At 33.8% G+C, this 21,232-nt stretch overlaps 1 protein-coding gene across 10 annotated transcripts in view; it reads left to right on the top strand.

Annotated features, from left to right (window-relative positions):
* Window positions 1-21,232, top strand: part of LRBA (LPS responsive beige-like anchor protein) — a 722,446-nt gene that overhangs the window by 245,740 nt on the left and 455,474 nt on the right. For all 10 annotated transcript variants that reach the window (XM_038558983.1, XM_038558984.1, XM_038558982.1 and 7 more), the window contains one exon: window positions 10,594-10,658. In XM_038558983.1, coding sequence (XP_038414911.1) covers window positions 10,594-10,658 — 65 coding nt within the window. The remainder of the gene's footprint in view (window positions 1-10,593; window positions 10,659-21,232) is intronic.

Raw genomic sequence — 21,232 nt, 5'->3', positions numbered from 1 at the left:
TTGTATAACATTTTATAGAGATTTGTTACTGAAATAAGTATTCTATACTAGTATTGTTTTGTTGTGAACCTTAATCATTCATTCATGTTAAAAAGTATCTATACAATTGAAAAGTTAAAATGGCAGCAATTATTAATTAGAAAATATTTATCCTTTTTATGTCTTTCAAAATTCTGAGAAAGCATAGACATGAGATTTCTTTGAACTTCTGTTAACTTACATTTAAAAATTTTTAAACATTTGAATCCTCATATATTTTCTATATTATCTGAAAATGCCATTTTAAAGATTAGTAATTTATATTATCCTTTGCTTATAACTTTTTATGATTATTAGTTTAAAATGAAATAAAAATGCAATATAGAGGCAGACGTTTTTGTATTAAAAAAGAAATATTTAAGAAACATATGTCTGGCTGAGTTAGTTTCACAGTATATGTTATTTAAAACTAATATTAGAAAACAAAACTTTACCTCTAAAACTACCTTCATTTCATAAATATTTACAATGATTGGTAGAAAGTGTTTAGAAGTATAAGATAATTTTATTTTCTCCCATGATAGAAAATCCTGATGGTCTTATAAAATGATAGGTATGTTGAGGTGTGGGGGATGAGAGGCATGAAGAAAACTGTTTCACCCATGTCATAAAAGCAGTGCTTTTAAAAAATAATGCAGTGGGTAAATATTTTTTATTGTTGCTGAGTACACTAGAGAGTTTAAAAATCTTTTAAAAATAATTAGCCATTTTATATAGTTTTAATGGAAGTCTTTCATGTTTCCTCTCCAGCAGTCTCTAATGAATACTCCCTGTAATTTCAACGCAGGCTTTGAGATTCCCTAAAGACTTGACTTCAGACCTCAAAGGGCAGCAATTGCCATATGTCTGGAGAACTGGAGTTGCCCAATAGACTGACCATGTACTAATAGGACACATTTATATAGCTGCTGAATGTGAAGCCCTGATATAAGCTTAATGATGATCATCTGTTGAGAGCTTGTAGCTGGAAAGGGTTAGAGCAACTTTTGTAACCTTTATTGAAATCAAGATTTCTGTATTGATTAGTAAAAGATCTTGCTAAATTGATCCCAGTTTGGAAATTACTTGAAGGATCATTATTGGCTGAAGAGTATGTTTTTCTTGAAAAGGTTAAAAACATATTTAAAAGGTACTTGTAAATGTGTTAATTTTAATGTATACTTAAATGCTACAGTAAAAGGATTATATTTTTTATTATTTACAAATCATTTAAAACTTCATAGTACTAATATAATTGATTACATGGTTACCTCTGTCTTTTGGATTTTTAAACTTCTGCATTCTTTATTTTGTGATTCTAGTCATAAATACATTCTTAATATTTAATTCTTTGCATGTAGTACACATTCAAAAATACTTGAAAAATATTAAAATGTTTGGAAAAAATTATAAAATCGAGTCATTTGCTAATTCAACTTTAATAGACTTTTTTCTTTTCTGTATTAACTTTGTAGTGGTCTGTTTATATATTTCACTTATAATATTTTTACAAGTCAGATGTACATTTTAGAAGTGTATGTCCACAGAAATCATTGAAACCAAAACTGTCTAAAAGGCAATATTTTACTCTATTTTAGGATTTGTTTTACCCTCTAAAGAGATAATGGAATAAAACTTGTCCTTTACTATTATGCCATGCTCTTTCCTGGTATGTGGTTACTCGAATTTGTGTTAGATAAGCTGTTGAGAGAGTGCTGACATAAAGCGCAAACGCTGTTGAAAAGTTCTTGATCGTTTACTTTGAGCACTTAAGATTACTATATCTTGACCATGAACAAGTTTTCTCTAGTTTTGACCTTTAGTCTTGTGTATAATGTGGTTCTCAATTTTGTGTTAATACATTCCCTTCGTTATTTGAGCTCTCCTCTGTGGCCTCCTCCCTTGACTCCTACTAGTGTTTCTGTCATCTACTTAGGGAATGGGAGCTATATCCAACCAATTTGATTTATTTTACAAAGGCATGTATAACTGTAACATCTTAATTAATATTGATATTTCATTGAAGAACACAAGCCTTTAAATTTTATTTATTTAATAGGGAAAATGAAATAGTTTGATATGAGTTTAGTTTTTTATTAACAAATTATTCTTCATTCCTCTAAGTTTATGTTTGGACCCTTAAATCTGTACTTACAAAAACAGTATTTTATGATCAAAATATTAGAGATAATATTAATTTCATTTGGTGGGATGTAGAATACTGACTTTAAAAAATAATTCTTAATGGTTTATGATACAATTATATTTTCATAATTTTTTAAAGATCTATTTATTGGAGATAGTATATACCTGCATGGATGTGTGAGTAGGGGAGGGGCAGATGGGGAGGGAGAGAGAGTTGCAAGCAGTCTGCTGAGTGTAGAGCCTGACCCAGGACCTGATCCCAAGACCCCAAGACAATGACCTGAGACAAAACCAAAATTAATTTTTTTTAAAAGATTTTATTTATTTCCTCATGAGAGAGGCAGAGCCTGGTGCGGGACTCTAGACCCCGGGATCACACCCTGAACTGAGGGTAGAGGCTCAACCACTGACCCACCCAGGTGTCCTCAAAACCAAGATTTTATGTTCTCAACTGACAACACCACCTAGGTGCCCTTATATTTTCATAGTTTTGATACCAGTATTTGTAGGACTTGAGTATGTGTTCAGTTATTTAGAAATATTTCACAATATTTTGGATAAATATCTATTGTCTAATTAGAATATGATTTTAATACTTAAAAACAGAAGTTTCTGGCCTCAGTTTTTCCTTTCCCCCTTGATTCTTACTTTCTGGAAGGAGCCATATTCACTAAATCTTAGTTGTGGAATCCTGACTTACCTTCATATTTTTAAATGATATAATAGCTATTTCTTGATTTTTCTGTTTTAGACATTATCTAGTGATGTCTTCCATGGAGGATGATCACTGAGTTACTTATATTGTTCTTTCTTTCCATTTCACATTTTCTATTGTTACCCATACAGTTACATCGTAATATTTTGTTAAAACCATAGTTACCATTTACATCATTATGACAATATAAGTATTCATAGCAGTGCTACAAAATGTTCCAGGATTACCCTTTTTTTTTTTTTTTTAACCTCCCTCCCTTCCTTCCATTTTTCCTCCCAGTTGGTCCTTCTTTCAGTTTCTTCTTCTGGAATAATAATTTCCTACTTTTTTGTTTATTTAAATTTCTCTGTACCTACCACAAATTTATTTCTAAATTTTCCACTGGAATCATAAAACTTGTGCCACTGTGGTCGAACACACCTGTTATCTATTGATTCAAATGTTTTCCTTAGAAGTGTAGCCTGTAGTTCTCTATTTTTCTGTTCTAATGTGGTTTGGTTAGTCTTTAGGTCTGTAGAAAGCTGTTATCTGGAGGTTTCTTTTATTATCAACACAGAATTTTCCTCTTCTCTCTTAAGCTGCAATGTCTATCTTCTGTGACCCATAGTGACCTTCAAATTAAAAAGGTGCTGGTCACTGTTCTAGCACTGGGAATTTTTTTTTAAGAAAAGGGAAAGGCAGAAATGAAGTCTGGTGAATAATAAGCATGTCATCAGGAAAATAAAGCAGGACAGGTGTGGAGGATGATCATGGAGTGTCTGTATTAATTTTGGTGAGGCACTTCCTTTTTAATTTCTTGAGAGAATGCATGAGGGGTAGAATTTTTTAGACCTTGTTTGTGTGAATCTTTTTTTCCTTATTTTTACCTTTATACTTCATCAATAGCTTGTTTGGATATTGGTATTAGAGGCTGAAAATGATAATTTCTTCAATTTTTTTCTCCCTGACTATTTATTTGGGAGAGAGAGATAGAGATACCAAGCATGAACAGGGGACAAGGAGAAGCAGGTTTCCTGCTAAACAGGGAGCCCAACACAGGCTCAATACCAGAACTCTAGGATCATTACCTGAGCCGAAGGCAGATGCTTGGCTGACTGAACCACCAAGGTGCCCCTAGCTTTCAGTATTTTTATTATTTTAAAAATTATTATTGTTACTATGTTATGCTTTGGTGTAGGTGAATCTTTTAAATTCATCATCTTTGGTATTTTATATAAACTTTTTTAGTCTAAAAAAGTATATAGTTGTGTTCAGATACATTTTCTTGAATTATTTTTATGGGAATTTCTTTTCTGTTTTTTCTCATTTTGTTTCTAGAATTCCTGTTGTTGAATTATCTGGATTAATTTTATGATTTTCATACCCACTGCCATCTGTTTTTCCTTCATTTTATCTTTTATTTTCCTTACTGAGATACTTAACATCTTCCAGTACTTTAAAATTCTTATTTGATATACTTTTAATTTCTAAGATCATTTTCTAGTTTTTTGGGTTTTGTTTTGTTGCCAGGAGTCAAGAATTGTAATGGTTAATTTTATGTGTCAGCTTGCTTGATTTGAACCAAGAGTGTCTAAAATATTTGCTTAAACATTTTTCTGGGTTTTTCTTTAAGGTTGTTTCTCAGTAAGATTAACATTTAAATTGGTAGGCTGAGCAGAGTAGATTAGCCTTGATCTGGCTGGGTATGCCTCATCTAGTCAGTTGAAGGGCTGACTAGAACAAAAAGTCTCATGTAAGCGAGAATTTCACTTGCTTCACTGCCTTGGAACTGGGACACTTTTTCTTGCCTTTGGACTTGAACGGAAACACTGGCTCTTTCTGGGTTTTGAGCCTATTGGCCTTGGCCTGGAACTACATCTTTGGTTTTTCTGATTCTTAAGCTTTTTGACTTGGCATATAACCACACCATTGGCTCTCCTGGGTATTCTGCTTGTCAACTCAACTCTGCAAATCTTGGAACTTTGTTATGGTCCATAATTGTGTGAGCCATTTCCTTGAGACACATAAGATTTTTATCTCCATACTATTGGTTCTGTTTCCGTAGAGAACTCTAGTATAGGAGCAAAGAGATACCAGTGAGTAAGAAATTCTCTGCCCTGATTGTTTTACATGAAATATTTTATCTTTTTATAAGGTATAAGTTGTTTTTTTTCTTTAGTCTTACTCTCCACAATATTGTCTCTTTTCTAGGAGTCATTTTTTCCCTGATTATTTCTTTGTTGTCTGTCATTTACATGAGTCTTTCCTGTAATGACTGGTAGTCCTTTGCTATCTGCTCATATTTAAACGTAACACACAAAAAATCCATGCAACTGTTGTGCTGTCTGCTGGTGATGACTGAGCTGCCTTTGCCATTGAGAGACTCTTAAATATTATGGATTCTCATTTTCCTCAGAGAAAATGTCTCTTAATATTGGAGTCTCATAGCTCAGTAAGTATCCTTTCAAGTTACCTGATTTTTACAGTAAGGCTTTTTTACAGTGTCTAGAAGTTTACTTCTCTGAAAAGTAAACTTTTAATGTTTTACTACGGTGAGGATGACCATAAGGTATAGAGAGAGGATCTGGAATTCTGTGTTTTATATACTGCTTTCATACACTTAAACCTTTTTTTTTTTTTTTAAGATTTTATTTATTTATTTGAGAAAGCACGTGAGAGAACACGAGTTGATTTTTCTCCAGATTGTAAAGAAATCTTTTACCCTCTCTTATATACTGTTGTCTCTATTTTTAATTTTTTCTTTATTATTTTTGTTCTTAACTTTTATTGTTTAACCTGAAGCCACTCATCTCTGTCTCTTTCTCTCTCTCTCTCTCTCTCTCTCTCCTTTTTAGAGTAAAAGATAAAAAATTGATACTACATTAAAGACTTGACTTTCCCCCATTCCTCAAAAAAAAAATGTGGCAGACTAGAGTATTTGTAGTCTATCTTGATAGTTTGTGGCCTGATTTTTTTGCTTTAGAAATATGGTAATATTTGGGACTTACTTTAAAAAATTTCAGTAAGTTTATGTAATAATTCAAGACAAAAATATGTTGTAGATTATTGAACTTATGTAAAACCGCCATGTGTACTATAAAGAAGGTAGAATTATATTAAAATAATATAAATACATAGCACATTGATTGGTGCCCATTTTCTCTATATTTGTTTGTTTGATGATAGGGAAGAATAGACTTGGTTTGGTTAATGAACTCTCCCCCACCCCCAACCTAAGAAAAGACTTTTGACACCAAAAGCATATATTTAAAATTTGATAGAACACTGCATTTATTTAATAAATTTCACAAATATGTATTATCTTTGTTGTTGATGTTGCATGACTTAAGAGCATTAGTAAGCTAAAAGTATATTTTAGTAAAAATTGACTAATCAACAATTATAGCCTTAGGAAGTGATAGTCAATTAAATACAGCTTAGAACAGGTATGAAATTATTGACTCACTTGTGCTTTGAGTCCTTCCTCTCCAAAGTGCTGAAATGTGTTTTGAAATTACTTAGTTGCATTAGTGGTTGGATTTGAGGCTTTTAACGTGTTTTTCATCAATACCTTTGGGAAAAGAATAACCAGGACCTTTAAAATGTACTAGCATTTTGCATCACTATATAATTGTAAATACTGTGATGAAATATTGAAATGATCATGTAAGGTGATAACCGTTAAGCTTTTCTTTCAACTATTAAAACTCACTAAAGGTTATATTGAGCTGTGGTTTATGAAATTGTTTAGACTAACACCATCTTTGATAATTGCCTCAGAAGTGGAGAAAACTGCTTTAGGATAGCATGATTAATGAATCTTCCTTTCAGTTTTGGCAACTTCCTTAAAGGATTGTAGACAACGTTTTAGTATGGAGAAAACTTGTTGGGTTTGTCCAACAGCTGGGTTTATTAAAACATTTTAATTTTCTACTCTTATGGACTTGCAATTATTTTCATCTGGGTTATTAATTACAGTATAGTTGACACACAGTGTTATATTAGTTTCAGGTGTACAGCAGAGTGATTTGACACCTCTATACATTATGCTGTGTTCACTACAAGTGTAGCTATCAGCTGTCACCATGCAATGTTGTTATAATACCATTGAGTTATTCTTATCAGCGTGTATTTGTATAGCTGGTATGTGATATTAAATGTTAACAGTTTTACTTAGGAATGGATTATAGACAAAACTCAATGATATCTTGGAGAATTGTGAGATTTTTGTAACAGTACCCAAAAATGTAAATAAGATTTGTATTTTCATATTTTTCTCATGTTGTCTATTTTTTAACTAGTGAAAACCTTTTACTCCAGGTGATCAGGTAACAGTTATTATAAGTTAACAAGTGCGGGTTAATAGATGATATTTGGGAAAGCAAGAAGTCTGATGAGTAGCAGTAATATGTGTCTCTGAGCTTCTATACAAATGGACTCTTCTACTTCTCTATGTACCTTTATGTCTAATATGTTTTTAATTTAAAAGAAAAAATATTTTCTGTGACATACCAGTTTGAGTTCAGGTCACAAAAATTTTTAGATGGTGAATTTCTGTAGTTGAACTCGTGTTCTATCAGACCTAAATCATGCTGTTTAAAATGTTTGTGAAACTTAAATGGCATGCTTCCTGATTTTACGTTATAATTAAAATCAGTTTGTATACATTAATGAAAATAAAATCAAATTATGTTTACCTATCTACTTAAAATTTAAGTCTCTCTGTTGTTACCTATTTCACCCATGTGGAGTTTTGAGTTTTGTATGATGTACATAATAAAAATGCCCACCTATTGCAGTTTTAGACAAAATGAATTTGAGAAGAAAAATACCACTAGTAAATACTTTTTAAAATAAAATGTCTGATCTGAAGAATTATATACAACACGTTCTCTTGCTTTTCTGATTTTTTTTTCTAGCAAGCAAAGTAACTTCCTTTGTTTTCCTTTAGCTAAGGTTAATTTTCATTTTCAGATTTTCCCTCAGGTTAAGTGATCTAAATGAAAACTTGGTCAGTTTAAGGTCTTGTCTCCTCATAATCTGGTGCTATATCAGATTCCTACTTGGTTTGCTGAGAGGTGCTATGTTGTCTAAGAGCTGAGAAGTGAGCATATGCTTCTGTTCCTTGGCTGTGGTATCCTTTGAGGTGTCATTGTCCATTTTGATTCCCTGCTGTCTGTCAGCAAAGGTCACAACTGGGTTCTCCTCATCTGCTCAAAGCCTCTGTTACTATGTATCTTTCTAAAATAATTTTCTGACTCTTCCTATGGAGTGAGATGTTTTGAGGCTCTTTTATACTGGTCCATTTAGCCGGTATATATGTCTCAGCCTATTATTCATGTGCATTACTAGGTTTAGGACTTTTTGAGGCTTGTTATCTCCATTTGCTGTGCCTGGAAAGTAAGGTGTGGGATCCTTTGCACCAGGATCAAAAACCTTACCCGAGGGTTCTGCTTTTTTCTGTTTTCCTCTTTCCACTTCTGAGAAGAGTGGAGCATGTCATACATGTTTTTCCTTCAGGGATCTATTTCATAGAATTTGATTGCTTTGTACTATTTGTCAATTTATTTTGCCAGAAGGAAAAGGGGTTTAAATTAAAAGGTATTGGGACACCTAGGTGACTCAGTGGTCGAACCTCTGCCTTTGGCTCAGGGCGTGATCCTGGAGACCAGGGATTGAGTCCCACGTCGGGCTCCCTGCATGGAGCCTGTTTCTTTCTCTGCCTGTGTCTCTGCCTCTCTCTCGGTATCTCTCATTAATAAATAAATAAAATCTTAATAAAACTTAAAAGGTATTTCTATTTATGCTTTTCTTGTTTTACCTTAGTTAAATACAAGATCTGGGCAGCCTGGGTTGCTCAGTGGTTTAGTGCCGCCTTCAGCCCAGGGTGTGATCCTGGAGTCCCGGGATCGAATCCCATGTCTGGCTCCCTGCATGGAGCCTGCTTCTCCCTCTGCCTGTGTCTCTGCGTCTCTCTCTCTCTCTCGGTGTCTCTCATGAATAAATAAAATCTTAAGAAAAAAAAGAAAAGATCTTTATTGTTTCAGTTGGGTGGTAATAGTGAATTTGAGAGAGTATAGATTGGGTGCTTATGAGTCATAATTTCTAAATGTCAGTAAATTACTGAATCATAAAATAATATAGCTTAAAGAAAGTTTTTAAGGGAGTATCTAAGACTTACAGATGTCAAGTGATCTATCCAGGGGCATAACCTGTTAGTGTCAGAATCAGTGTGAGAATATAGATTTCATTACTTCTTGCTCTTTCCTTAAAAACACATTGCTTTATCTTCTCTCCTAGATCTATCCAATTACTACTATCAGATTTCTGAGTGATTTTATATTTACTTTCATTCTACTGTATATGTTCTGTTAGTATTCTTATTGACACTATTCATGAAATAGAACCTTATACTGCTTCAGAAACAGTATTACACTGTATGTCAACTGAGTAAATTTCAAAAAAAAAAAAAAGCTTATAACAAAAATTGTGGTATGAAGCCATTTTAGTTCTGAGAACCACCTTGGGTTTTTCAAAACATAAAACAATACAAAATTGGAATGAAAAGGAAAAAAAGTAGAAGAGAAAGGATGAGGCTGGAAAAAAAAAAGGAATTTGGAGTGACATAGCAGTTGTCAGTCCAGTCAAAGTACATGGACTTTCAGACTCTTAAGGTATTACATTTAAGAACATATGAATATTTTTGGTAATAAAGGTAAGTACCCCAACATTATCTTTTGTACCCCAACATTGAGTTTACAAAACAAAAAAAGATCAGTAGAAGGACACTATGTAGGCAGAATGAAATGGGCTCCTTAGTTTTAAGGATCATAAAGATGATATATTTCCAGTTATTTAAAATTTTATTTAAATATCTATATTAAGAAAAGATATACATGTGCATACATATACCCAAATACATATATATCTTGGCATTTCACACATTCGTACACACCTGGGCTCATGCACGGACATTTCTCAACTCTAGCTACTTTTCAGTTCATGTAGGCCTAGCCTTATGGATTAATGTTTGTTCTATACATTTAAATGTTTTGAATTAAAGGTCTATATATTTATATATGTTTTACATATTTATATTTATTTTGATAGGACGATTGCAAAAAGTCATTTGTACATTTCCTTCTTAAGTTTTTTAGTGGATAATTATTTATAAAGAATATAATTAATGGATTTATACAATCTTCTGCTAATTGATAGACTAGTGAACTGTTTTCCAGCTCAGACGTAACCTAGCCAAATTCAGTGGTCTTTCTTGTTTCTTAATTATCAATTTTTGTGTTAGAATGTCTGCTATTTATTAAGTGTATTGAACTGTTTAATTTTGTCCTCCCTTCATTTGGGGAAGTGATACATCTCTTAAATGAAAACACAAACCTTTGTTCTTGGTCTGTGCTGCCTTCCTTTCCAATTCCCAGTATTTCAGTTGAAGTAGTAGTATTTACATATACATACATAGTATAGAAAAAGGGAAAATAAATTTAGTGTTTTTTGGTTTATATGGAATCAAGTTGTTGCTAACTTTTTATTTTTAATTTTGACTCTTAGCTATTCATGTGTTTACAGGGCTGCATTGGGTAGACAGCACATTTAACCGAACTTTCCCTTTAAGAGCTAAGATATGAAATTGATACGAGTGATGTTTTTCATAATTGTTTAAAAAAATATATATGTGTTCAGCTCTTTTCTGCCTTTTTTGTTTTATTTTTGTTTTTTAGGAGTGGCAGAATTCTATCCAGAAGAATGCAGGCCTTGCTTTCATCGAACTTGTCAATGAAGGAAGGTAAACTATTTTATATCTATTTATATTTTACTAGCAAATCTTACTGGATGCTTGCCATTGAAACTGATATTTTTGGGTACTATATTGTTTTTGCAGTCAGTAATGTAGTGGAGCTTATTTTTTGCAAACATATCAGTATTTAATTATTTTACTTTTTTTTCACAGTTACATGCTTAGTGATAAAGTTCTGATTTTTATTTTTTGATAGGTAAGGCTGAATTTGGTAAGAGTAAACTAGTGATTTTGTTAGCATATATAATAAAATGAACACTAACTTGGACTTCCCGTGAATTTAATTATATTTGTAGAGCCCAATACTTAGAGGTCTGTACTCTCTCTATATGTCATACCATGATCATAAAGGAGAGGGAGAACAAGTTTTGTGCTGTGTCACCATGTGATGAGAAAGTAGAGGGAGGGAGAAAATTGGTAAGCTTTCCATTTACAGGTAGAAGAATTCAAGGAAAAGAAAGACAGTAGTAAGAAAGAAAAAGGAACCAAGTCCAGAGATGAAAAGAAAGCTACAAGGGAGAAAATAGATGGAAGAGTGTAAGAGAATTAAAAGGTAAAAGTAAATTGGTAAATTGAGGAAATGATGAGTCGACTACTTTGAGTCTGTTTTTGTGGTAGTTGATTTTGGATCAATTGGACTGAAGACCCTGGTATAGGTTAAAAAGTGTGTATAACTGCCATTTGAATTTGTATTTTGAACAGAATTATTGTTTAGGAATGTTTCTTTATTGTGTTGTGGCTAGTGTTGAGAGACTGATGCCATCACTTGACGAACTATTTGAACTAGTAACTAGGAATCTAGCATCTGTCTCAATATTACAGAAGAGAGCAAAAAGGGTATGGATAACTTCATTTGACATTAAATACTCCTAAAATTCTTGTTCTGAGCAAGTAATTTTAGATGCCCACATACTAGTATTGGAAACCAGTAAATAAACCTGCAGTTATAATGCCTTTTGCTAAATTCTGTTGTGGAAGTGTTGAAATACATATTAAAAGAAATACTTGACAGTTTAGTATGGAAGAATTAGGTACCCAGGGATCATGATTCTTGAGAGAGATTTTCTTTTTTAATTTCATTCTTAATTTTTATTTCTTTTCCAGTTTTATTGAGAAGTAACATATCATTGTAAGTTTAAGGTATACAGGAGAATGGTGTGATTTACGTATATTGTGAAATGATTATCACAAAAGATTTGGCTAACATCTGTTATCTCATGTGGATACAATATGAATAAAAGAATGAAGGAAAGGAAAAGGAAAAATTTTGTCCTTGTAATGAGAACTCTTAGGATATACTCTGTTAACAACTTTCCTGTATATTGTATAGCAATGTCAGCTAGTCATCATGTTGTACATTACATCCTTAGTAGTTATTTATCTTGTGACCTGGAAGTTTGTACCTTTTGACCACCTTCCTTCAAACTCTCCTTTCTCTGCCTCTGCTAACTATATGTCTGACCTCTTTCTAGGAGTTTGGGTTTTTTGTTTGTTTCTTCGATTCTACATGTAAGAGAGATTATGGGATATTTGCCCTTCTCTGTCTGACTTATTTCACTTAGCATAATGCCTTCAAGCTCCAGCCATGTTGCTGTAAATGATAGGATTTCCTCACTTTTAATGCCCAAATAGTATTTCATTATATCTATTTATATCTTTATCTTACTTCTTTGTCCATTTATCAATGGACACTTAATTTATTTCCATATCTTGGTTATTGTAAATAATGCTGCTTTGAAAATGGTTGTGTATATATTCTTTTCCAGCTAGTGTTTTCATTTCCTTTGGGTATATTCCCAGAAGAGGAATTGCTGAATCAGATGGTAGTCCTATTTTTAATTATTTGATGAACCTCTATACTATTTTCCATAGTTTCTGTACCAGTTTACAGTCCCACAAATAGTGCACAGGTGTTCTCTTTTCTCCATATCTATGACAAAATTTGTTATCTCTTGTCTTTTTTATCTTAACCATTCTGACAGGTATGAGGTGATAGTTCATTGTTGTTTCACTTTGCATTTCCCTTTTGACCATCTTTTCATGTGTCTGTGGCCTTTCATATATCTACTTTGGAAAAATGTCCATTCAGGTTCCTTGCCCATTTTTAAATTGGATACTGTGTGTGTGTGTGCGTGTGTGTTTTGCCTTTTTTAAAAAAAGATTTATTTGAGACAAAGTGAGCAAGAGAGAGAAAAAGAGAACGAAGGAGAGAACTCGAACATAAGTTGGGGGAGGAGCAGAGGGAGAGGAAGAAGCAGATTCCCTGATGAACAGGGATCATTTCTCGGGGCTCAAATCCAGGACTCCAGGATCAAGACTTGAGCTGAAGACAGATGCTTAACTAACTGAGCTACCCAGGCACCCCCGTGTTTTGCTTTTGAGTTGTAGGAGTTCTTTATCTGTTTCGGATACTAGTCTCTTATCAGATAAATTGGTTTGAAAATATTCCATTCCATAGGTTGTCATTTCATTGTTGGTATCTTTTGCTGAATGGAAGCTTTTTAGATTGATGTAGTCACACTTGTTTATTTTTTATTTTGTTGCTCGTGCTTGAGGTGTTGTATCTAAAAAAAGTCATTTCCAAGGACCATGTTGAAGAGTTTCCTTCTAGAGTTTTATGGTTTCAGATCTTACGTTTAATTCTTTAATCCATTTCAAGTTAATTTTTGTGATTGTCATTAAGATAAGTGTTTAGTTTCATTCTTTTATCTCTGAATGTCCAATTTTTCTAGCACCATTTATTGAAAAGACTTGTCTTTTCTCCATTGAGTGATCTTGGCTCCCTTGTCAAATATTAGTTGAAATACTTTGGTTTATTTCTTGGCTCTTGATTCTGTTTTTTTTTTATTTGCTTTTATGCTAGTACTAAACTATTTTGATTACTGTAGTTTTTTGTATCACTTGAAATCAGGAAGTGTCGTACATCCCATTTTGTTCTTTCTCAGGATTTCTTTGACTATTCAGGATCATTTGTTCCATATAAATTTTAGAGGTTTTTAAAAAAATTTTATAAAGATGCCACTGGAATTTTGATAGGGATTGCATTGATCTATAGCTTTATTTTGGTAATAATGACATTTTAACAATATAAATTCTTTCAGTCCATGAATACAAGATACCTTTCTCCCTATGTGTTATTTCTTTGATTTCTTTCATCAGTGTTCTATGGTTTCCAGAGTAGAGATCTTTCACTTTCTTGATTAAAATTGTTGCTAAGAATTTTATTATTTTTGATGCTATTGTAAATAGAATCGATTTCTTTGTTTCTTTCCCAGAAAATTCATTGTTACTATATTGAATGCTATTGGTTTTGTGTGTGAACTTTGTATGTCATAACTTTACTAAATACATTGATGAAACCTAACATTTTTTGGTTGAATATTTATGATTTTCTATATATAAAATCATGTCATCTTCAAGTAGAAACAATTTTACTTCTTCTTTTCCAATTTTGATACTTTTAATTTTTTTTCTTGGGTTATTGCTCTAGCTAGAACTTTCAGTTCTGTGTTTAATAGGAGCAGTCAGAGTGGGCACCCCTGTGTTGTTTCTAATCTTAGAGAAAAGCTTTTGACTTTCACTGTTTTGTTTGATGTTACCTGTGGGTTTGTGTACAAGGCCTTTCTTATGTTGAGATATCTTCCTCCTATACCTAATTTGTTAAGTGTTTTTAATCACAGATAGATGTTGAATTTTGTCAGATGCCTTTTTATGCAACTATAGTATGACCATATGATTTTTTCCTTCATTCTGTGAATGTGATGTATTACAATGATTGATTTGAATGTGTTGAATCATCATTGCATCCCAGGATAAATCCTACTTGATCATGGTGAATGGTTGGTCCTTTTAATGTTCTTCTGAATTCACTTGGCTGTTATTTTATTGAGAACTTTTGCAACTATATTCATCAGGGATATTTACTTGTTTTTTTTTTCCCTAGTATCTTCTTTTTCTGGTTTTGGTTTTGGGATTTGCTGGCTTTGGGAGTATCCTCTCATTGTTTGGGAAGAGCTTTAAAGTAATGGAGTTAATTCTTCTTTAAATGCTTGGTAAAATTCACCTGTGAAGCCATCTGGTCTTAGGCTTTTCCTATTAGGAGTTATTTGATTACTCATTCAATCTCCTTACTAGTAATTGCTCCAGTCGGTATTTCTGTTTCTTTCTAATTCATTCTTTGTAAATTGTAGTTTCTAAGAATTTTTCCATTTCCTCTAGGTTGTCTCATCTGTTGTCATTTGGTTGTTCATAGTAATGTCTTATGAACCCATATACTTCTGTAGTATCTGTTGCAATGCTCCCCTTTTTCATTTATAGTTTTGTTGATCTGGGTTCTCTTTTTTACCTTGGTTAGTCTAGCTGTATGTTCGCCAATTTTGTTTTATTTTTTTCAAGGGATCACTTCTTAGTTTGGTTAATTTTTTTCTGTTGTTTTTCTGTTTTCTGTTTTTGTTTCTGCTCTAGTTTTTATTATTACCTTTCTACCAACCTTCTGCCTGGTTTGTTCTTTTTCTGTTTGTTAAGATGTTGAGTTAGGTTGTTTGAGATCTCTCCTGCTTTTTATTTTTATTTATTAGAGAGAGAATGCACAAGCAAGGAGAGTAGCAGAGGGAGAGGGAGAAGCAGGCTCTTCACTGAGCAGGGAGCCTAATGTGGAGCTTGATCCTAAGACCCTGGGATCATGATCTGAGCCAAAGGCAGATGCTTAGCCAACTGAGCCACCTAGGCACTCCTGTATCTCATAAGTACTGATATGTTGTAGATATCATTTCATTTATCTCAAGAAACTTTTAAATTTCTCCTTTAATTTCTTCTTTGATTTATTGGTTGTTTAGAAAAATGGTGTTTAATTCTCATGTGTTTGTGGATTTTCCAGTTTTTCTTTGTTACCGATTTCTTGTTCTGTGCTGTTGTGGTCAGAGAAGGTAATTTATATGATTTCAGTCTTCTTGGGTTTGCTAAGACCATAGTATAGTCTAGCATATACTGTATCTTTGAAGATATTCAACGTGTGTATTCTGCTGTTGTCAGATAGAATGCTCTGTATATGTTTGCTAGGTCCATTTGATCTAGTGTTCAGATTGGCTGTTTCCTTAAATGATTCTCTGTCTAGATCATTTATCTTTTGTTGAGAGTGGGATTTTAATGTTCCTAGCTATTATTGTATTACTCTTTATTTCTCCTTTTTACCCATGTTAATTTTTGCTGTATGTACTTAGGTGTTCTGATATTGAGTACACAGATATTTATAATTGTATGTTTTTTGATGGATTGACCTCTTTATTATTATGTAATGACCTTCTTTGTCTCATTTAACTATTTTTAGTTTAAAGTATATTTTGTCTGATATAACTTCCCTTATTTTATTTTATTTATTTTTTTTGGTTTCCATTTGCTTGAAGTGATTATTTTTATTCCTTCGTACTGTGTGTGCTTTAAAATAGGTATCCTATTTTGGATCTTGTTTTTTAAATCCATCCAGCCATGCTATGTCTTTTGATTAGAGAATTAAATCCGTTTATGTGTAGAGTGCTTATTCATAGGTAAGGTATTAGTATTGCCATTTTCTTATTTGTGTTTTGGTGATTTGGTGGATCTGTTACTCCTACTTCTTATCCTGCTCCTTTATTTTTTAGCGTGTTGATACCTTTATTATCTGTATGCTGTGGTTTCTTTGTCATGTTCTTTTGTGTAATTGTTATAGGTTTTTTTCTTTGTGTTTACCATGAGGCTTCTAAAATAGGGATATTACACTGATAACTTCAGTAGAATTTAAAAATTTTACATTTTCTCTTCCCACTCACATTTTATGTTATTGTTGATATAGTTTGCATATTTTAATTTTGTGTACTAACAGGCTATTGTAGTTATGGTTATTTTATTATGTTTACTTTTTAAACCCTTAAGTTAGAGTTGTATGTGAATTATGTACCATCATCATTACCAAATTACATTTGACATATATTCACCAGTTACCTTAGTTTGAGTTTCTGGGTGTGTCTGCTCATAATATTCTTGGCCAGATGTGACCTCCTATTATGTATTTTTGGATGAGCAACTATTTGAGTGCTGAGGTTGGGGTGTGGGATGTGCCTCTGGCGGAGATCAGTTGGATAGGACTTTTGACTTGGTACCCTACCCAAGTGAGTCTGTAGAATGGACTCTGTAATTGCTTGGATTTTCTGGTCAGTCTTACTAGATAGATGGTCAGGACTGGGTACTATAGTTAGTTGTAGGTGTGACTATGAATTATTTTCTCTGCCCTGCAGGGCAGTAGAATGGGACCCAGGGCCTTTGTGACTTTTTGTTTGGAGACCTGAATCAGGCAGGAGTATGCTTTGAATTCTCTTTTCAGGTGAGGCCACAGATTTTATTCTGCAAACAGTTAAAGCCATGGTTGGTTCTCTCTTCAAGTGTGTATATAAGTGGAGTTGTTGGATGGGCTATGTAGTTTCCCATGTACTGTGGTTAGGTTCCTTGATCAGGCAGGCTGGAGATTCTGTTCACTATTAAGTGGGACTATAAGTTAGTTCCCCCGCCTGGCTGCAGTGATTGAAGTAGCTCTAATTATAGGAAAGTTCTTTTTTTATTGTCTTAACTCATGTTGACCTACTACCCAAGTGCACTGGCTTTGCACTGCAAGCTATGGGCTCTTCTTGCCCTTCTCTTGGCTTGAGTGCCATTGGACTGCACAGTTTTCAGATTTTTCTTGCCAGCCCTTTGGTGAGATGGGGCTGGGAGGTATAGTGGGTTTGGAGCTATGTGTCAGGTCTCCTACCTAGGTGGGAATGTAAGCTCCCACATGTGGGTGGGACTAAGCTATGTCTTAGCTCCCTCCCTTCATGTTGTTCTCAATTTCCCAAAGAATGACCTGGAGCTGTCTTGCCCTATGAATGAATCCTCATGACTGTTCATAGCACAAGAATCTTCCACTTCTGGTACTGTCTTTTCTCTGGGGGTAATCAGTTTTGCGTCCCTACCTCTCTGTTCAAGTATCGCTGGGCTACACAGCTTCCTGGTTTTTCCACCAGCACTCTGGTCAGGTTTGTTTGGGAGACACTCTTTTCAGTGTGTAGGTATGTGACTCAACCTCTTACCCAGATGAGGGCAAACCAGTCTCTATGGCTGGTAAGCACCCATGTTTGAGGATTAGAATCAAGTAATATGCACCATGCTGAATTCCCTGCTTAGAGAGTGTCACTGACTGTTCTGCAGATGAGCAAAGCTGCTGGTTAGGATTACTGCCAGGGCTCTACAAGTGTATAAGTCCATGGCCAAGATCTTTGTGTTGTTGTTGTTGCCCTTCCTCACTCCTTGTCACACTCAAATTCCCAGTGGTTGAGCCATGCAGATTTTCCTGTAGTCCTCATTGGATGTGTTTAGAGGAGTGGGTCCCACAAGGCCAAATTGGGGGCTGGTTGTCTAGGGCTGGGTTTTCTCTTCACAGTGGTGGAATCCGTGGCTCAGAGGAAACCTCTGCACGTGGTGCTGTGCTTGAGGGAGGGGTAAGACAGTCAATGTTTAGCTGCTTCTCTTACCCTCCTAATGCTGTTTGTCTAGTTCTCTGTGGTTCAGGGGGGGTCCTCTAGCCTCATTCTTGTGTTCTGGAATTCTCAGTGGTGTCTTGTTCTTGAAGAATTGTTAGTTGTTTTTCTCATGGGGGGGTGAGGTCACAAATGATGTATGTTGCCGTTTGGTGATGTCACTAACATATATTTTCAAAGATGAGTAGGGCTAGTCCTATATACATTGGAAAAGTGAGGATAAGTTGGAGAATGTATGCAAAAAAACAAGCATTCCAAATAGAGGAAATAGAATATCTGAAGACACCGTGATATGGGAAGGTATACAGAATATTCAAGTGTTGTGTGTGTATTTGAATTATTGGATTAGAATTGGACATCTGGATCATAAAATTTGCCTATTGTAGCAAATTTGGACTATTATGTAAAGACATTGGAAAGCTTAGAAGATTTTAAGCAAAGAAATATGATACTTCGGTTTTGAAAAGATAACTGACAGAAATATTTGGGGTGGGTTAAAGGAGAAAGACCTGGATGAAATCAGGAAACACAGTAGTAAGGTTATTGCTGTGATTAATATGAGAAAGAGAGCTCTATATTGCAGTTATGAGTGTGGCAAATGGTAGGAAACCAAGAAATATCTCTCAATGAGTTAATTCCAATTTATCTTTTAGTAAAAATTTCAAAATGTTTAATCTATAAAAAACTGAATCATTCTTTGGCTGAATTTCAACTCTGAGGTATTGAATCTTTCCAAAGTTTATATATAGGAAAAGAGGTAGTTAGAGCCTTTGATCAAATATGTATTGGTTCTATTTAATACAAAATATGAATTAACAGATTTCCTATCATTTATAGGATTTACCTGCTTGAAGAATAATCTTGCCACTAAAAAAATTTTTTATGAAAGCCAATTATTATTAGTATAGGCTCTACTCAGTATGTTATACCCATGATTATGCAAGTTACTATTACATTTAATAGATAAAGCTTCATAGCTTTTTGATTAATAGCATCAGCTATGAAGTTAGCCTTGGATTCAGGTTTCAACTTTTATTTGGAAACTACCTTTACTTTTATTAGCCTCTGTTTTTTCATCTACTCATTCAGCCAATATTTATTATTCACTGTGTACTGTGAATTGCCTTTGTTGCTGGGGAGAGACCAATAAACAGATAAATATATATTTGTAGATCTTACATTTGAACAATCATTGGCAGACTGTGAACAATAAAATAAGTAATGGATTATATGATAGGTGAATGGTTAGTACTGTGGAAAAAAGATAATTTGGAGCAGATTGAAGGGAATAGAGATTTCTAAAGGAAGTAGAAATGATTGGCTTGGTTTGCGGTTTGAATAGAGTAGTCAGCTTAGAGCTCATTGATAAAAAGTGACATTTAAGCGAGCACTTGAAAAAATGTGAGGGAGTTAACCATACGGGTTGATCATTTCAGTCCTAGGGAACAACAGGTAAAAGCTTCCCTGGAATATTTGAGGAATGAGAACAATATAGCAAGAACAAAATGGTCAAAGTGAAGAGAAGTAAGATATGAAATCAGAGAGATAACATAGGGGTAAGATTTTGTATAGAGAGTTTGCAACTTACTCTGTGGGAAATAATATTCATTGCAGGATTTGAGTAGAGGAGGGAGACAGTATGCTTTATGTATTAAAAAGGTCACTATTGGCTGATACATGTAGAAGTTTTAAGATAGAAGCTATTGTAGGAAGCTATTGTTGTAATCCTAGTTAAGCATAATGGTGATTTGGACTAGGGTAGTAATATTTGAGGAGATAAGAAGTAGTAGGATTCTGAATATGTTTTGAAGGTAGAGCCTATAGTATTTATTAATGGATTTGATGTGGGTTGTGAGAGAAAGCTAGGAGTCCACTATTATTCTTAAGATTTTTGGCCTGCACAGCTGAAAAAGATGGTGTTTCAACCAGGATGGAAAAACAGATATTGGGAAAGGTCAGGAGTTTAGTCTTGGCAGTACTGGTTTTTAAACCTCTAGTCAACCTCTAAGCAGAGATATTAAATAAGCAGTGACTAGTTATTTCTTTAGGCTAGATATATAAATTTGTGTGTTATAAGCATTTAGATAGTATTTAATGTCTGAAGATTAGATGAAATTCTTAAGGTGATAGGATGGCAACTGAAATTTGACCCTTGGCTTACAAGTGATTTCTTACTTGGACAGGAGTAATTTTGGAAGAGTGATGTGGAAAAAAGCCCATTTGCAGTGTATTTAGAAAAGAAGAAAAAAATGAGAAGGAGAATTAGAGAATGTATATAAACAGTTCTTTATAGGAATTTTGCTACAAAGTGAAGCAGAAATAAGAGGGGTAACTTGGGCTGTAAAATAGAAATAGAGCAAGGGAAATAAGAGTTTTAAAATATGAGAGCAGGGCAGGGGTTTCATGGTGATGAGTGAGGAAGTTGATTTAGGAGTGATAGATGAAAATTTCTGGAGTGACATTTTTTTATTAGATTAGAAAGTAGGGATATTTGTATACAAATGGAGGAAATTGGCTTAAAGTAGAGCATTGGCATGTTAGTTATGGTAATGGGAGGACATTTTATGTAGTTGCAGAGGCTGATAGGTAAATATGGAAATGAGTGAAAGTTGGGTTTAAAGAATTTAAAGATTTGTCAAATGAATGTGAAAAACAGAAGAACAAGAGAGTCAAACTATTATGTAGGAGTGTGATTGTAATCATTGGTCACAGGATTGTGATTATTATGCTGAGTGAAGAGGAGAGAAGCCATCAAAGAGGAGAGTGAGTGTAAAGAAAATGATAGGATGGGGTGAATCGGGGGATTTAAGTACAGCTACTGTTGGGATAACAATAAATCAGCTATAAACATGAGGTACTTAGAAAGTCAGATGAATAGAACCAAGGCCATTTAGTTATTGGAAATGATGAGATCTGGCATATGAACATGCAATAAATGGTTGAGGCAGAATGGAGGAAAAGATTGTAGGAGGAGAGATGAGGGAACTGGCAGATCAGTATCTTGTTCAGCTTTGAAGC

Source organism: Canis lupus, chromosome 15 (genome assembly GCF_011100685.1).
Source record: "Canis lupus familiaris isolate Mischka breed German Shepherd chromosome 15, alternate assembly UU_Cfam_GSD_1.0, whole genome shotgun sequence".
NCBI lineage: Eukaryota > Metazoa > Chordata > Mammalia > Carnivora > Canidae > Canis > Canis lupus.
The sequence above is the reverse complement of the archived record's forward strand: the minus strand, read 5'-3'. Positions and strand labels throughout refer to the sequence as shown.